Source organism: Salmo trutta, chromosome 4, assembly GCF_901001165.1.
Source record: "Salmo trutta chromosome 4, fSalTru1.1, whole genome shotgun sequence".
In the NCBI taxonomy this organism is placed as follows: domain Eukaryota; kingdom Metazoa; phylum Chordata; class Actinopteri; order Salmoniformes; family Salmonidae; genus Salmo; species Salmo trutta.
This window is the reverse complement of record NC_042960.1, coordinates 41,346,226-41,364,784: the sequence shown is the minus strand read 5'-3', so window position 1 is coordinate 41,364,784 and position 18,559 is coordinate 41,346,226. Positions and strand designations below refer to the sequence as shown.

The following is an 18,559-nucleotide window of genomic DNA, read 5'->3' as shown; positions in this document are numbered from 1 at the left end:
CGGGTGTGTATTTTAGATGGGATTTATCATCATCTCCTCTGTCTTAAATAGTTATTTTGGGGTTATTCATTTTGTGTACTGTATGTAAGGGAGAGTTGGTTAAGTTGAGGCATTATTTACGTTCAGCATTACTCCCGCAAGGGAAATATAGTATTTTTTCTAACAAAGATATTTACATATATTTCAGGATGTTGTGTATCCCTGGAAATAATCAGAATTCATGTAAATTGAGCCGCAGGACCGCATAAGTTAAACCGACCCACATTTCTGTGCTGAATGAAAAATTACCACTACTTTTATCTTTATTTTTCAAACACAATTCAACACAATCACAATCAATTTTAGTATTTTTATTATTTTAAGCATATTTTAACACAGCCTTAACACCTAAGAAACACTATATTTTTTTACACTTTTAATATAGGCCAGGCCCTGTTTTTACCTTGTATCCCAGTGATAATCCCTTTCATTATGCCTTGGAAGAAAACACTTCAATTTGCTCAACTTGCCATTGGCTCAACCATTGGCTCAATGTACCCCATGACTATTGGCTCAACTTACCCCAAGGCAAACATTCTGTCTATATTAGCCCACACAGCTACAAGGATGCACTTTCATGCTAGGTTTAGGACCTCATATTGAAGCTTATAAAGACCCCCAACTGATTTATAGAACCATCTTAAAATTATCTACTTTGGTTTAGAGACAAGCATCATGATACCTCTAACACAGTAAATTCATTTGACTTGGTGAAAATCAGTTTTTTGGACCAAACTTGCTTACCACTTTTTCCATGTGGATTCTTCCTTCACAAACTCCATAAAATGATGAACTCTTTTTAATTAAATGGTCAACATTTTTACATTTTCATTTTAGTAATTCAGCACACACTCTTATCCAATGTGGCTTACAGTTTGTGCATTCATAGCTACTGTAGGTGGGACAACCACATATCACAGTCACAGTAAGTAAATGTTTTCAATAAGCAAAGTCAGAGCTAGTAAGGGGGGGAAAAGTCAAGTGTGAGTGTTAGTTCACAAAATTGTTATTTATGGGAGGATTTTATGGTTTCCTAGAAACAAGGATGGCTCAACTTACCCCTTTGGCTCAACTTACCCCACTCTCCCCTATGTATCTGTGTAATATTGATCCCTTATGTCATCACACAAACAAATAATTACTTATTATGAAACACTTGGTGTGTGTAAAATCCTTGTGTAGGCCTTCTCTTGGGTACTATGTTGAGAGATGTTCTTTAGTAAACGATAAACTTGTGATCACAAAAAGAGTCAAAAATACATGGATATTGCATAATAAAACAGAGTGACAATAGACAGTCAGATGTTTTCTCTTTTATGACAGTTAAAATACATGGTCCTTTCCTAGATACTCTTCAATCAGTCCTCTCTTGGCCACAACTCCCATTCAGTCCAGTGGGGTAGTCAACTTAATCAACACAAATACTGGTAGATATTTACATAGAAAAATAACTACATCTTCATGAATTTAATGTATTGATGTCTTTTATGTGGTTGACTACAAATAATACATGTGTTAGATATTAACTTAGCACTCCATAAGTCATAAGTCCGTAAGTGTTTTCACTGAAGGCACATCTTGAGCAATAGCAGTAGATTGGCCAATCTATGCAACCAGATACACTTATCAATGCCACATCAGAAACATATTGTTTTGTGTTAGTATTGGGAAATTCCACAGTTAAAGAATACAACGATACAACTCAATGCATTAGGACGATGTTTAACAATTTCCACTGAAAATATTACAAAAACACTGAAATGTTTAAAAAACACATTTGCTTGAAGAACAGTACCGATGCCAAGTTTAGTAAAAGGAGGATGGCACAAACAGGACAAACTGTCATTCTGTTACCAAACTTTGCATCTGCACTGTTCTTCAAGTAAATGTGTCAGTGGAAATTGTTTAAAGTAGTCCTTGAACATAGAGTTGTATGGTTTAACTTTGCAGTCATTGTTTTTGTTTGACACATTTTAAAGTGAAAAATCTGAGTCTCAGCATCATTCTGTTAACGTGGAATTGCCTTATCGTTACTAAACTCTATTAGTGTACCATGTCAAGTGATTGCAAAGTTTTTATTGGACAATCAATTAATTATAATGACCATATTGTCAACTCCTGACCTGCAGTGTTGCAGCAAGTTGAATTGTGTGTATGGGGCAACAATAAGGACTTGTATAGGTACTGAGTTTTTGTGTAATAATACTTCAATGTTATGGCTATGACAGCTGCACCCTTAAAATATATAAAAACATGCACGTGCATAATAGAAACACAATGTAAGGTATTTATATAATTGCTACACTAGACTGAGATAGCATACTACAAGAACCTTTTCATACTGATATACCTCCACCCTTTAAAACCATCTACTTTTCAGATCATGAAAGGTGTGAAGAAAAAATATTATAGTGAATGGTTAGTGATAAACAGAAATGCTGGAAGCTGTATAGAAATACTGGATAAGATTAGTTAATCAATAATGGAGTGCATATATTTCTATTTTGTTATGGTAGAAAAGTCACCAAACTTTATGATGTTGCTGTATTGGGTATGTGTCTTTTACTCATCTCCAATGCTTCATTGCTATCTTTAGGTGAAATGACTGACTTTCAATTAGTTCACCCCCCAAAAAAAATATTTGGAGAAAATACTGAGTTCTATTATTTTATGAGATCTACTCTTACTCGGTATTCCCATCTTATCAACGTACAATGCAGTGGTCCATAAACCACTGAACAAACTGCCTACCACTGGTCCCAAGGATTGCATGAGAGCATGGTTCTCACAACTTCTCAAGGCACCTGGTTTCTACTGTATGTCTTTTCTTCTTAGACTGTTTACTACTTGGCTGTGGGAACGCTAGAGTGTCCGGTTCCAAGAAGTCCCTCACCCTTTCTCCCCCATTTAGAACACTGGATGGGTACTGGATGTGTCACTAAGAGTCTCAAGGCAGAGGTCAATTCTCCTCCCCAGAAACTCTGAAAGCCAATGGTCTTTTATCCCTGGGAGAGTTGTTGTACAAATATGGTCTGTCTATCTGTCTGTCTGTCTAGGATCTTTTTATTTAGACTATGGGACAAAACCATTGCAGATTATTTTGTCTGCAATAATTATGACCTTTGGTTTATCTTTCTAAGAAATGGTGATGTTCAAATGTATTTGTTTAAATCACTGTTTAATTGATTGGCGGTTTGTTTGTCTCTCAGTTGGACTAAGCATTTAACAAATAATGTCATATTGTCATATTGTATTTCTACACTCTTTACTTTTTAATTGACTTGTAAAATGTTGATTGGCTACAGGTATATAAGACAAATATAGTAGTAATTAGTCAGTATGGAGTCAAGGTGGTTTAGAATGAGATCTATCTTTATGTTTGTCCTTAGTTATCAAACCTGCAGTCAGAATCAATTCCATCAAATAATTTTAAAGGCCTAATTCCACTTCAAATGATAACCAATTGGTTTGGAATTTACCCTTACTCATCTTCTTATTTAACCAGCTCCTGGTACTTCTCGGATCTCAGGAAGCGGCCGAAGGAGTCCTTCTCCATCAGAGCATAAATTCTCTTCTGGGCTAGGTCAAAGGTTGTGGAGGAAAGGTCAAGCAGGTTCCTCAGGGTCACATCCTTGGTGTAATGATCAATGTTCACCTTAAGGGAGGAAAAGTGAGAAGGATGGGAAGGAGGAGAGAGACAGAGAGAGACAGAGACAGGAAGGATAAGTTAAGTCTGGGCTTCCACAACAAATACAACAATAGTACACATTTGCTTGCCACATTTTCTGTCACCTCTCTGGGTCCCTCGGTCTGGATGAAGTCCTCATAGATCTTTCTGGCTTTCACAGTCATCTTCATGGGAGACTTGGTCTTTTTGAAGTTCTCACAGGCCACCCAGAACTCAATGTTCTCCTCACTGAACTCAGAGCGCAGGAAGCCACGGAACATGTCCAGGCCATCTGGGAGACGGAGAGATAGAGGAGATGGGAATATTAAATTATCAGAGAGAGAGAGAGAGTGGGGGGAGAGGGAAACAGAGCAAAGAACAAAGATGAAGCAAAGGGAGAGAAAGTAGAGACAGAGTGAAATAGAGAGACAGTGAGTTGTTCCCATATTTTAACACAGAGGGCATTTGGCCAATCCTCCAACATCTCCCCTGAGACCTGAATTCCAGAGACATGCTGCCACTGTTATGATAGGATGATGATAAGCTCCGATGGCTGAGTGTTTACAACATCAGAGTTAGGGGTTGGATTCTTACATGGCCCGCTAATCCTCAATATGTGTTGCTGAAGTGAAAACATAATGGGGCTGACTGTATATACAGTATACTGATCAAAAATATAAGACAACATGTAAAGTGTTGGTCTCATGTTTCATAAGCTAAAATAAAAGATCCCAGAAATGTTCCCTAAGCATAGAAAGCTTATTTCTCTCAAATGTTGTTTACAAGTGTGTTAAATCCCTGTTAGTGAGCATTTCTTCTTTGTCATTTCTCCTGAGAGGTGTGGCATATCAAGAAGCTGATTAAACCACATGATCATGCATAGGTGTACCTTGTGCTGGGGACAATAAAAGGACACTTTAAGATGTGCAGTTTTGTCACACAACACAATGCCACAAATGTCTCAAGTTTCGAGGGAGCGTGCAATTGGCATGCTGACTGCAGGAATGTCCACCAGAGCTGTTGCCAGAGAATATAATGTTAATTTATCTACCATAAACCGCCTCCAACCTCGTTTTAGAGAATTTGGAGGTACGTCCAACCGGCCTCACAACCACAGACCACGTGTAACCACGCCAGCCCAGGACCTCCACATCCGGCTTCTTCCCCTGCGGGATTGTCTGAGACCAGCCACCCAGACAGCTGATGAATCTGAGGAGTACTTCTGTCTGTTATAAAGCCCTTTTTGTAGGGAAAATTGGCCTATGCCCTCCCAGGCCCACCTATGGCTGCGCCCTTGCCCAGTCATGTGAAATTCATAAATTAGGGCCTAATACATTTTTTTAAATTAACTGATTTCCTTATATGAACTGTGACTCAGTACATGTGTTGAAATTGTTGCATGTTGCTTTTATATTTTAGTTTAGTATAAATAAATAACCAGAACCCTGATCCAGCAACTTCCCTTGACTCAGAAAAAAGAAAAACCTCTTTTTGGAAAAATCTCTTTGCTTTCATCTATCCAGGGACTCTACTATAGTGAACATTACTGCAGAAACACAAAGCTCATGGATGTGTGTCCTATTATCTCTCTGGCTTTTATTTCCTATCTGAATGGCCACTTTGAGACAATGTGTTACACAGAGAGGCAATCAAACGCAGCAATCTGAAATCAAATTACACAAAACCCTATGGATGATAAAAAAAATTCTGGAGAAGAACATTGAATTGAACTATAGTGAACTATTTTATTTTTCCTGGATTGAAACTTCACTTGTGGCATTTAGTAGGCTATTGAATCACACTGCTACACATCAACATAATAACATTACAGAACATAATCTTCACCACTTTCCCCATGCTACCTGTTTGTTCAGGTTTCCTAACAAACTTTATTTCTGTTAAATCAATGTTCCATATTACACTATATATAAACAATTATGTGGACACCACTTCAAATTAGTGGATTTGGCTATTTCAGCCACATTCGTTGCTGACAGGTTTATAAAATTGAGCACACAGCCATGCAATCTCCATAGGTAACATTGGCAGTAGAATGGCCTTTCTGAAGAGCTCAATGACTTTTTTAATGTGGCACCCTCATAGGATGCCACCTTTCCTAAAAGTCAGTTTGTCAAATTTCTGCTCTGCTAGAGTTGCCCCGGTCAACTGTAAGTGCTGTTATTTTGAAGTGGAAATGTCTAGGAGCAACAATGACTCAGCCGCGAAGTGGTAGCCCACACAAACTCACAGAACGGGATTGCCAAGAGCTGAAGCACATAGAGTGTAAAAATCATCTGTCCTCTGTTGCAACACTCACTACCGAGTTCCAAACTGCCTCTAGAAGCAATGTCAGCACAATAACTGTTCATTGGGAGCTTCATGAAATGGCCAAGCAGCCTACCACAAGCCTAAGATCACCATGCGCAATGCCAAGCGCCAGCTGGAGTGGTGTAAAGCAAGCTGCCATTGGACTCTGGAGCAGTGGAAATGTGTTCTCTGGAGTGATGAATAACGCTTCACTATCTGGCAGTCCGACGGATGAATCTGGGTTTGGCGGATGCCAGGTCAACGCTACCTACTTGAATGCATAGCGTAAACTGTAAAGTTTGGTGGATGAGGAATAATGGTCTGGGGCTGTTTTTCATGATTCAGGCTAGGCCCCTTAGTTCCAGTGAAGGGAATCTTAACGCTACAGCATACAATGACATTCTAGACGATTCTGTGCTTTCAACATTGTAGCAACATTTTGGGGAAGGCCCTTTCCTGTTTCAGCATGACAATGCCCCTGTGCACAAAGCGAGGTCTATAAAGAAATGTTTTGTTGAGATCGGTGTGGAAGAACTTGACTGGCCTGCACAGAGCTCTGACCTTAACCCCATCAAACACCTTTGGGATGAATTGGAACACCGACTGAAAGCCAGGCCTAATTGCCCAACCTCAGTGCCCGACCTCACTAATGCTCTTGTGGCTGAATGGAAGCAAGTCCCTGCAGCAATGTTCCAACATCTAGCGGAAAGCCTTCCCAGAAGAAAGGACATTGTTATAGCAGCAAAGGGGGGACCAACTCCCCATTAATTCCCATGATTTTGGAATGTGATGTTCAACTAGCAGGTGTCCACATACTTTTGGCCATGTAGTGTATCTGTATTCAATAGACGGTTCTGATTGAAAAGTGTTTTGTTTTTTTTGCAGCGCGGAGCAGTTCCCAGGAAATAATTTAATGCAATTGTTAATGCTACCACACCCACCTCCAAATCAAAACCAAACATACTGTAGATGTCAATGTTTGCTCGCACACGCTCCGTTTTACTTCCTGTCTGGCAGCATGGTGCCTGTATTGCGACGCTGATTAGCTAGGACAGGTGTGCGCACACAGGTGTGCGCAGAAAATGAGAACACAACATGAAATTCATGTTTTGGTTTTGATTTGGAGGAGGGTGGTAGCATCTAACATTTGGATTTAATATGAAACAGCAAATGTGTTTTCACATGTGAAGTGAAAACATGTTAATCTTCTCACATGTGAAAAGGTGGTGTCAACATGTGAACTCAACATTTTATAAACGTGAGAATATGGTTTCACGTGTGAAATTGCATTTTTCTAATGTGAAACTGCAAATTTGACGTGTTTTTTTCATAAGGGTAGGTGTAACGATGACGCTGGGAGTCAGGTGGTGAGTTTAATATTAATAATAAAGAACATAGCACAATACAAAACAAGCGCAGCGTCTGGACATGAACACAAAACCAATACTACCTGAAGAGTGATGTTAGGGAGTGCTAGATAAAGGATGAGTAATCAGGGTAGTGATGGTGTGCCTCAGGATGGGGGGCAGGTGTGCGTAATGAGGGTTGCCAGGTGTGCGTAATGATGGGTTGCCAGGACGGTGGTTAGTAAACCGGCGACGCAGTAGGCTACTACCATACACTAAGATCAAAGCATTACATTTACATTTAAGTCATTTAGCAGACGCTCTTATCCAGAGCGACTTACAAATTGGTGCAGTGGTACCAATACAAGCAAGCATGTGGTACCAATACAACCCACTAGCCTAAATCATGTACTTATGCACGTAAGTATTTATGTATGTACAGTACATATCTGATCACAGACAACTATATGATTTACACATGAATGTTGTAAGTGAGGAGAGATTCCTGGCATAATACCATCTTATAATTTTTGGGGAAGTGATTGCATACATTTAAGCATCATTAATGGCAGCATCCCTGAACATTATGCTATGTTGCTTTGTCTGTTGTGTCGGCATCAGGAATCTTCTGGGAGCAGAGCAGTTTACACATATCACCACCAGCACAACATAACTCAAACCAGTTCTTAGTAAATCATGCTTCCCAGTGTGTGTGTGAGCTCATCATCTCACCAGCCAGCTCTGAGTATATGAGGCTTCCGACGCAAACATAAACAAGCAGGCTTAAGCACTGTGTCTGGTCATTCACACGACCTGGACGATTATGACGCACGCACGCACGTACACACACACCACAGCCTTGAGGAATGCATCACACTAGAACATTTACATTTTACATTTACGTCAATTAGCAGACTTACAAATTGGTGGATTCACCTTATGATATCCAGTGGAACAACCACTTTACAATAGTACATCTATGTCTTTTTTTTTGGGGGGGGGGGGTTAGAAGGATTAATTTATCCTATCCCAGGTATTCCTTAAAGAGGTGGGGTTTCAGGTGTCTCCGGAAGGTGGTGCTGGCCATGCTGCTGCTCCAGTTTCAACTGTCCTGCCTGCGGCTATGGAACCCTGACCTGTTCACCGGACGTGCTACCTGTCCCAGACCTGCTGTTTTCAACTCTCTAGAGACCGCAGGAGCGGTAGAGATACTCTCAATGATCGGCTATGAAAAGCCAACTGACATTTACTCTTGTGGTGCTGACTTGCTGCATCCTCGACAACTACTGTGATTATTATTATTTGACCATGCTGGTCATTTATGAACATTTGAACATCTTGGCCATGTTCTGTTATAATCTCCACCCGGCACAGCCAGAAGAGGACTGGCCACCCCTCATAGCCTGGTTCCTCTCTAGGTTTCTTCTTAGGTTTTGGCCTTTCTAGGGAGTTTTTCCTAGCCACCGTGCTTCTATACCTGCATTGCTTGCTGTTTGGGGTTTTAGGCTGGGTTTCTGTACAGCACTTTGAGATCAGCTGATGTAAGAAGGGCTATATGAATACATTTGATTTGATTTGGTGATTGACTCCGCTGTCCTGGCGTCGTGAGGGAGCTTGTTCCGCCATTGGGGTGCCAGAGCAGCAAACAGTTTTGACTGGGAAGATTGAGACCAGACCCTTAAAGGCATTCAGTATTTTCCAGCTGTTTAATTTTAGACCCAGGTGTCATCTATTACATAATATAGACTTTATGTTCACAGATGGATTACAACATGTTAGTTCTCCCAGGAGATCTCTCTGCATACTGATAATGAATACCATCAGAGTTACTGTTAATTCTAGTCAGTCTGCTCAGTATTTGACGTCACTCATAAAGTATCATATGATTGGGTTAAAAAACATATGGTTTTCTAGAAGACCTCATGGCTTTTCACAAGGACTTATTTGGTGTGTGTGTGTGTGTGTATGTGTGTGTGTGTGTGTGTGTGTTTTTCTTGTCGTACTTACAGCTGTTGGTCAGCACATGGTCGAGGGACTCACGCCACTGAGCAGCCTCTTCAGGAATGGGCCTGTTCAACACACAAACACAATATTACAGTTAAACAACACGCACCTTACCCTTGATTAAACAGTTTGTCACCCACAGCCTATTAATACAGCACCCTGTAAGGTCATTGAGGTTTAGAGGTCCTCGATTGTTCTCCCCCTAATACACACACACACACACACACACACACACACACACACACACACACACACACACACACACACACACACACACACACACACACACACACACACACACACACACACACTAGTACGAGAGAGAGCCCTGCAGCATCTAACCTTAATTGATGGCTGTACTACTGAACTAGTGGGGAAAATAGCCATTACATAAGAGGTTCCACAAGTAAGTGGATGATCTCTCTCGTTGTCATTATATTTTATCCAGAGTGAATTACAGGTGCAAATAGGGTTAAGTGCCTTGTTCAAAGGAACATCAAAAGATTTTTCACCTTGTCAGCTCAGGGATTCAAACCAGCTACGTTTCAGTTACTGGTATATGGCCGAATACAAACAGTGTAGTTATTCCCTCCGCAAAGCAATCAAACAGGCAAAATGTCAGTATAGGGACAAAGTGGAGTCGCAATTCAACGGCTCACACACAAGACGTATGTGGCAGGGTCTACAGAGAATCACGTACTACAAAAAGAAAACCAGCCACGTTAGACTCCGAGGTCTAAACACCTTCTTTGCACGCTTTGAGGATAATACAGTGCCACCAACGTGGCCTGCTACCAAGGACTGTGGGCTCTCCTCCGTGGCTGACGTGAGTAAGACATTTAAACTGGTTAACTCTTGCCGCGTCCTCAGAGCATGCGCAGTCCATCTGGCTGGTGTGTTTACGGACATATTCAATCTCTCCCTATCCCAGTCTGCTGTCCCCACATGCTTCAGGATGGCCACCATTGTTCTTGTACCCAAGAAGGCAAAGGTAACTGAACTAAATGACTATCGCCCTGTAGCACTCACTTCTGTCATCATGAAGTGCTTTGAGAGACTAAACAAGGATCATATCACCTCCATCTTACCTGTCACCCTAGACCCACTGCAATTTGCAAACCGCCCCAATAAGTCCACAGACGATGCAATCGCCATCACACTGCACACTGCCCTATCCCATCTGGACAAGAGGAATACCTATGGAAGAAAGGTGTTCATTGACTACAGCTCAGCAGTCAAAACCATAGTACCCTCCAAGCTTATCTTAAGCTTGAGGCCCTGGGTTTCAACCCAACCCTGTGCAATTGGGTCCTGGACTTCCTGACGGGCCGCCCCAGGTGGTGAAGGTAGGAAACAACGTCATCACTTCGCTGATCCTCAACACTGGGGCCGCAAAAGAGTGCGTGCTCAGCCCCCTCCTGTACTCCTTGTTCACCCGTGACTGCAAGTGGCCATGCACACCTCCAACTCAATCATCAAGTTTGCAGATGACACAACAATAGTAGGCTTGATCACCGATGATGAGAGCCTATAGGGAGGAGGTGAGGGCACTCAGAGTGTGGTGTTAGGAAAACAACCTCTCACTCAACGTCAACAAAACAATGGAGATGATTGTGGACCTCAGGAAACAGCAGGGGGAGCACCCCCCTATCGAAGGACAGCAGTGGAGAAGGTGGAAAGTTTTAAGTTCCTCGGCGTACACATCACTGACAAACTGAAATGGTCCACCCACCCAGACAGTGTAGTGAAGGAGGCTGAAGAAATTTGGCTTGGCACCTAAAACCCTCACTAACTTTTACAGATGCACAATTGACAGCATCCTGTCGGGCTGTATCACCGCCTGGTATGGCAACTGCACCATCCACAACCGCAGGGCTCTCCAGAGGGTGGTGCGGTCTGCACAACGCACCACCGGGGGCAAACTACCTACCCTCTAGGACACCTACAGCACCCGATGTCACAGGAAGGCCAAAAAGATCATCAAGGACAACAACCACCCGAGGCACTGCCTGTTCACCCCGCTACCCTCCAGAAGGCGAGGTCAGTACAGGTTCATTAAAGCTGGGAACGAGAGACTGACAAATAGCTTCCATCTCAAGGCCATCAGACTGTTAAACAGCCATCACTAACACAGAGAGGCAGCTGCTTACATACAGACTTGAAATCATTGGCCACTCTAACAAATGGATCACTATAATGATGTTTACATACAGTGCCTTGAAAAAGTATTCATCCCCTTTGCATTTTTCTATTTTGTTGCATTTTCCTATTTTGTTCCATTACAACCTGTCATTTAAATTGATTTTGATTTCATGTGATGGACACACACAAAATAGTCCAAATTGGTGAAATGAAACAATTAACTTGTTTCAAAAAATAAATAAAAATAAAAAACAGAAAAGTGGTCCGTGCATATGTATTCACCCCCTTTGCTATGAAGCCCTTAAATAAGATCTGGTGCAACCAATTACCTTCAGAAGTCACATTTACAAATGCCAATTGACACTGTTTGAAGCAGAGTAGTTTCTATATGTGCTCCTTTGAGGAGCACAGGGATGTAACTGCTGCACTCTGTAGCCATGCTGTTCTAAGGTGTTTGCGGGAGTGTGTGCGAGAGAGAGAGTATGTGTTTTTGTTCATGTTTGTGTGTGTGTGTCTGAGGGAAGGAGAAAGCTACAATACTCACTTCTGAAGCTTCTCTTGCTTCTTCTCTGGATTCTCGGGGTAGAGGATAATCAGGTCAATGCCATTCTCAGGCTTCTGGAGGAGAACCCCCAACTTAGACTTGATCTCTTTAGCTCTGAGAAAGGAAACACATGAGGAAATAAAGGCATTAAGGAGGATGCTGTAATTTTTTTAAATGACACACATTCAGGAGTTAGAGCAGTATAACGACCATAGTAATAGCATTAGCTAATGCAGATTGTAGTCAGGAAAACCAAGTGAGACACAGATAGCTATAACCAATCAGTGAAGTTCGATACAATACAAGTTGAAAAGCAAACAGCAACAGAGCAGAAGACCTACAGTACACTGTAAGACTTTTCTGTAATTTCAACAGTTGAACACTGTAAGATGCACAGTACACCATTCATGTGTTTTACAGCATTCATGCTGTAGATTGCACTGCATTATGGGTAAAATGCAGAAAAATACTGTTATTAACTGTAATTAGGAAGCCTCCTGTAAAAATTACTCTAGCATACTGTAATTTTTTTTTTTTTACAGTACTAGCTTATGCCTACTGTGGGATTCAAATGATCCATTTCAGGTTCCATCTTCATGCTGTTGGGGGAGACACATGAAGCTCAGGCTATTTTAATAAATATAATCTTGAAGCGGCTGTGAAGTGGAAGAATATTTTCAGCAGCTGCTGGGTAGGTACCTTGCCTTGTTTATAAGCATATTTATTGCTAGCCAACGTTGAATTACTGCATGTGTCCTTAGCTAGCCTAGCTAGATAGCTGGCTAACGTTTGCTAGCTACCTACCTCAAGTTGACAAAAGCCATTTTGGTCTGCTCTAAATTCCTGTAGATATCTAGCTGTGTGACCTAGAAAAACATCACTGAGAGAATATTGTGATTAAAGGCTGTATCGCAGTCTCTGAGTGCCATAGAGAATACTGAGGACAGATTCGTGACCGTTATGTTTCCACCATTAATATAGAGAAAGTTGCTTGTTTCTAGCAGTTCAAAAGATGACCCATATTTTTTGGGATTGACGGGCTGAATTTTACAAATAATCCGTGTTATGGGCCATACTCGTGATCCACTAAAGCTGATGCGAATGACCTGTGCACCGTATTGTATCGAGGTGCCTGCCAACCTAAGGTGCAGTGCCACTGGTCAGCTGTGGCCTAACACAGTGTCGGCGATGGAATCTAGTAACGTGGTGGATTTTCCCCTCCCAGGATTATACAGTATTTCAAGTAGGATAGCATCCTACACAAGAAATAACTAATATTGGTAGCCATCTAGATGTCACCGTGATATATTCTAGTGTCTTCCTTAGGTGTTACAACCTTGTGTGATTCGGTTCACTTGGCTCTTATCAGGCTTCCCTGTGGCTCAGTTGGTAGAGCATGGTGTTTGCAACGCCAGGGTTGTGGGTTTGATTCCCACGGGGGGCCAGTACAAAAAAATGCATGAAATGTATGCATTCACTACTGTAAGTTGCTCTGGATAAGAGTGTCTGCTAAAATGTAAATCTGCGTGACATAAATCATAATTTTGTAGGCCAGAATTGTCCATTTAGCCTCTCCTGCTAACCATTTGATTAATTTAAAAAGCATTGTTCCATGTTACAGTATTTTATAGGCTAGGTCTACCATATTTATTTCTCAACTTTCCTAAAATTAAGCACATAGGTTATACTCCTGTTTTAAAGAAAAACAATCTGGCTGGCATGAAAATGAAACCCAGGAATATTGTCCTCCGTCCGCTACAATATTGGCCTATCACTTCTGAATGATATATTATCACTTGTGAATGATGCCCAGCTTAAGGCAAGAAACAGTGCATGCCTTTTTTGTTGTTGACTTTGTCAAATCATAGTCACACACCTCATGTAGCCTAGCCCATAGGCATATATAGTGCCAGTCAAAAGTTTGGACACACCTACTCATTCAAGGGTTTTTCTTTATTTTTTACTATTTTCTACATTGTAGAATAATAGTGAAGACATCAAAACAATGAAATAACACATCATATAGTATCATATAGTAATCATATAGTAACCAAAAAAGTGTTAAACAAATCTAAATATATTTTAGATTTTAAATTCTTCAAAGAAGATAGCCCTATTTGGTAAAATACCAAGTCCATATTATGGCAAGAACAGCTCAAATAAGCAAAGATAAACGACAGTCCATCATTACTTCAAGACATGAAGGTCAGTAAATCCGGAAAATGTCAAGAACTTTTAAAGTTTCTTCAAGTACAGTCGCAAAAACCATCAAGTACTATAATGAAACTGGCTCTCATGAGGACCGTCACAGATAAGGAAGACCCAGAGTTACCTCTGCTGCAGAGGGTAAGTTCATTAGAGTCAACTGCACCTCATATTGCAGCCCAAATAAATGCTTCTCAGAGTTCAAGTAACAGACACATCTCATCTTGTTTGCACTTAGTGAGACTATCATTTGTTTTGACAATGACCCAAAAACAGACTTCCAGGCTGTGTAAGGGCTATTTGACCAAGATGCATCAGATGACCAGGCCTCAACAATCACCCGACCTCAACCCAATTGAGATGGTTTGGGATGAGTTGGACCACAGAGTGAAGGAAAAGCAGCCAACAAGTGCTCAGCATATGTGGGAACTCCTTCAAGACTGTTGGAACAGCATTCCTCATGAAGCTGGTTGAGAGAATGCCAAGAGTGTGCAAAGCTGTCATCAAGGCAAAGGGTGGCTACTTTGAAGAATCAAATATAAAATATATTTTGATTTGTTTAACACTTTTTTTGGTTACTACTTGATTCCATATGTGTTATTTCATGTTTTCACTATTATTCTACAATGTAGAAAATAGTAAAAATAAAGAAAAACCCTTGAATGAGTAGCTGTGTCCAAACTTTTGACTGGTACTATATGTTTTGATAAGGTTTATATCACAACTAAAGTGGCCAAATAACTTCTTAAAATTAAACAGATTAATCCCCTTTACAAAGGGTGTAGAGAACTAACTGGCATAAATATTCAGCATGTGAGTTTCAAGTTTGGGGAAGATAATATTAACCATAAAAATGCACCTTTATAATAAAAGCATTACATGCATAATCGCATATGCGGTCACTTTTGAGAATGGTGTTTTCCTGCTAATGGAACATTTTCCTTATAGCCTACTGCTGTGTGCGCATTGTTGCACTCATAATGTGAAGAAATAGTCTAATAGTTTATCAACATTTGAAGCTAAACATTCTGATTGGTTGCGTCAGCTTTTGTTTTATGGGGGATAGTAGATTGACATAGACTAGTGCTTTTGCTGTTTGTTGGGCCACTCATCTTGTTGGCTGACAAAAAGTAAATGTGGACAGTTCTTCCAATATCTTCAATATGCGCCTCAGAATTGGATACGGACGCATGCAGTTGTGTCCCTGATGTGTTTGTCTTCACTTGTAGCCTGTGAGAAAGACCTGATCACGTGACAGAGAGCCAATCACGTGACGGAGAGCCATGTGAGTGAGAGGTGATATTATATTCAGCCCAAGGCCACAACGGCCACTGGCCACAAAAGGTATTTTTAGGTGGCATTACGGCCACACAAATGGGATGCTGCCTGGAAATTCTCGGCATTATCAAGTGCTTGTCAAATTGTGAATGAGAGACTGCTGAAGCGTGTACAGCCTGTGCAAAAAAACAAGCAGAGCTCATGCCTTTCATGCAACTTTTTTCAAATCACCATTGGAGTCTGATCATGCAACCTTAGAATGTATTAAAAATCAAAACATGTAGCCCAACGTTTGTATCACGACTAAAGTTACATAAATAAAAACTCTAAATTAAGCATATAGGAGTACCTGTTTCTTTGTTAATCGCTCAACACAGAATAGCTCACACCCTCAAATAGTTTAGAGAAAATATCCTTTATATTTTGTATTCTTCATACTATAAAATAATATAAAATAATGCCATGGAATTCTAAGCAAATCTTGTCAGCTAAATGAACTAGTGTAGCCCACAGTCATAATGGCATAGCCAGATCAGGGCCTAACATAAGGACAACTCAGAGTATGCTATTCTGTTCTTCTGAAATGGACTACATTTTCTTCATATCATGTTTCTTTAGACCTGCCTAAAATAAATAATGGATTTATTGTGATGTGTAGGCTATATTACATGGATATATTATACTTTTTAAAATGTAGATGTTCCAAAGGTATGCATTAGTGGAAGCCAGGATATGCTAAATGTGTTTGTTAATTAATGGTCAATTACAGTGAGACCGGAAGTTATTTGCTTGACAATCACCGGCTGACAAAATGTCATGATCGACACTGCCCTAGTTTAGACTCAAGATAACACAACCCCACCTCAGGGGAATCAGGCCCATTAGAGGTCATGTGAGCCTTTGTTTTCAATGGCACAGCATCAGTACACTATAATGTACACTATAATGACCCGTGTAATAATTTACATTTAAAAGGGATAAAATGTTATTTTTTTCTAACATGATTTTTCATTTTCCTTTTAATTATCAATCAACCAAATATGTTAACCGTAATTTCGAATTATCAAAATACCCACTTTTAAACATCTCAAACTAAACTAAAAGTAAAAAAGAGAAAAGAGGCTGGACACAGTACTTTGTGGACACAATGTCACACTAACAATTTTACTTGCTATTTCCAAAAACGCAATAATCAAAATGATTTAATACAAAGAGGACATTTTAGTGAGTAGTGAGCAAAGACACTTTGAATAGAATAACCAAGTTTATCATTACTTAGAGCTCACCTCACTCATGTAAAAAAAAACCCGGCAGAGACAACGAAACAAGACAAAGTCTGATCAATAATTAATAATATGGTGAACTGCAGGTAGTTGATTCCTCTTTATTACTTTCATCTATCCCTATAGTCAGCGATCAGTAGATGGGCTCAACTAAAACAACAGCCACACATGCATACATACGTGCAGCTTCTTGTTAACAAGATAGACCTTGTTGTTCCTGACCGGGGATGACACTCAACTAAGCTAGGCCGCATGTTTCCATTGGTTTCTACAGAATATCCATTCTAACCAGGGTTGCAGTTAAGAGGTTGACCAAGAGTTTAGGGCTATGTCATAATAAATCAGGATAAAAATTCCAAGTAATGACGTGTAATTTTAAGTAATGGTGTTAAATCCCCTATGAAAATAAAATATATCTTTAATCCAGGATTTTTGATCAACTGGTAGCTGTTGTCTAATTGCTTTGATTGATGAACAGTTTTCAGGGAATGCATATTGGAAAAACAGCCAATGAGTTCTATTGCTTTATTTGCCAGTTATTTATGAACTTCCTTTATCAAAAATACTGTTCCAAGTAATAGTTTGATTTAAGAAATGAATATGCATAACTCAATATATAAGTTATAAATCATGTATGCATGATACTGGTATGTATTAATCCTCCCTTGTGCCAGAAACAGGGCAGTGCAGTATATCATACTGATTTCTCTTTGCTTTTTTGGCCTAATCTGCATCTTAATTAGTTAATCACCAGAGGATGACAAAGAGCAGAAACTGTACCTCTTTTTTGCTTTCAAGTTTGGCAAAATCTTCCTTTCTTGCAGGTGGAAGCAATTGCTAAGTCTGGACTGCAGTAGTGGAATACAGTCAGCAAGATGCTATCATTAAGCCATTAAGATCTTATCAGATCATGGAACAATACCTTTATCTCTGCAACTGGAAACGTTCAACTTTTTGGACAGTTGAAAGATTTTGGACAAGTATTTAATCAAGTTTCCATTTATCGTACATGTTTTGCAAAAAGTAGAAAAATGATTTAATGAAGAACTATATTCACAATTAACTTCATTACCATACAGCATATGTCAATGACTTCAACTATACTAAAAAAGAGCTCAGCATAAAAAATTAACTATGAATAAAGAAATCTGATTTTAATTACAGACTAAACGTTTTCCGACTAAGAAATCAACCTCAGAAACTTGTGATGTGATATCTCTGGGGTTATTTCAGGCAAGCTACAGTAGGAGAGATTACCCTTTCAGAGAGCAGAAGAGCATAATGCTTTTGGTATCTCACCTTTCCAGACATGTTTGGGGTAATGCAGCTAATCCTCTACACATTTTCTGTTTTTCTTTTGATGTGTTGTTGAGTGAGTCCACCACCGTAAGATTCCCTTTTCTTTTTGACTTTGTCTTTCAGCACTCTTGAGGAGTTTATATACATAGAGACTATTGGCTCAGGGCCAAGAGCATAAGCCAATGAAATGGAGGTCTGCGACTGCAGGAAGAGAAGTCAGGGTCAGCTGGGAGAGAAGTGGTCTGGTAGAACTGGGATGGCTGGAAGAAGAGGTTAGTCCCTAACCACAGATCTGGAATCAGATGCTTAAATTTACAAAGGTAAAAAAAGTTGTACTGAACTGAACCATTGATCAGGTGGTGAAAGAGAAATGTGTCAAGTAATTCATCAGGCTTTTAACAGCCTATTAACACTCAAATCAAGATTACTTTCGATTATCTTTCTC

At 40.1% G+C, this 18,559-nt stretch overlaps 1 protein-coding gene across 1 annotated transcript; it reads right to left on the bottom strand.

Moving 5' to 3' along the window:
• Nucleotides 1-338: 338 nt before the first annotated feature.
• On the bottom strand, nucleotides 339-18,246 carry LOC115192355 (regulator of G-protein signaling 5). Its single transcript, XM_029750753.1, has 5 exons — nucleotides 18,115-18,246; nucleotides 12,050-12,163; nucleotides 9,367-9,428; nucleotides 3,832-3,998; nucleotides 339-3,694 (listed from the first exon to the last, which is right to left on the bottom strand). Exons 1-5 carry the CDS (start codon nucleotides 18,156-18,158, stop codon nucleotides 3,533-3,535), a joined length of 549 nt encoding a protein of 182 aa, XP_029606613.1. The 5' UTR covers nucleotides 18,159-18,246; the 3' UTR covers nucleotides 339-3,532.
• Nucleotides 18,247-18,559: the final 313 nt, after the last annotated feature.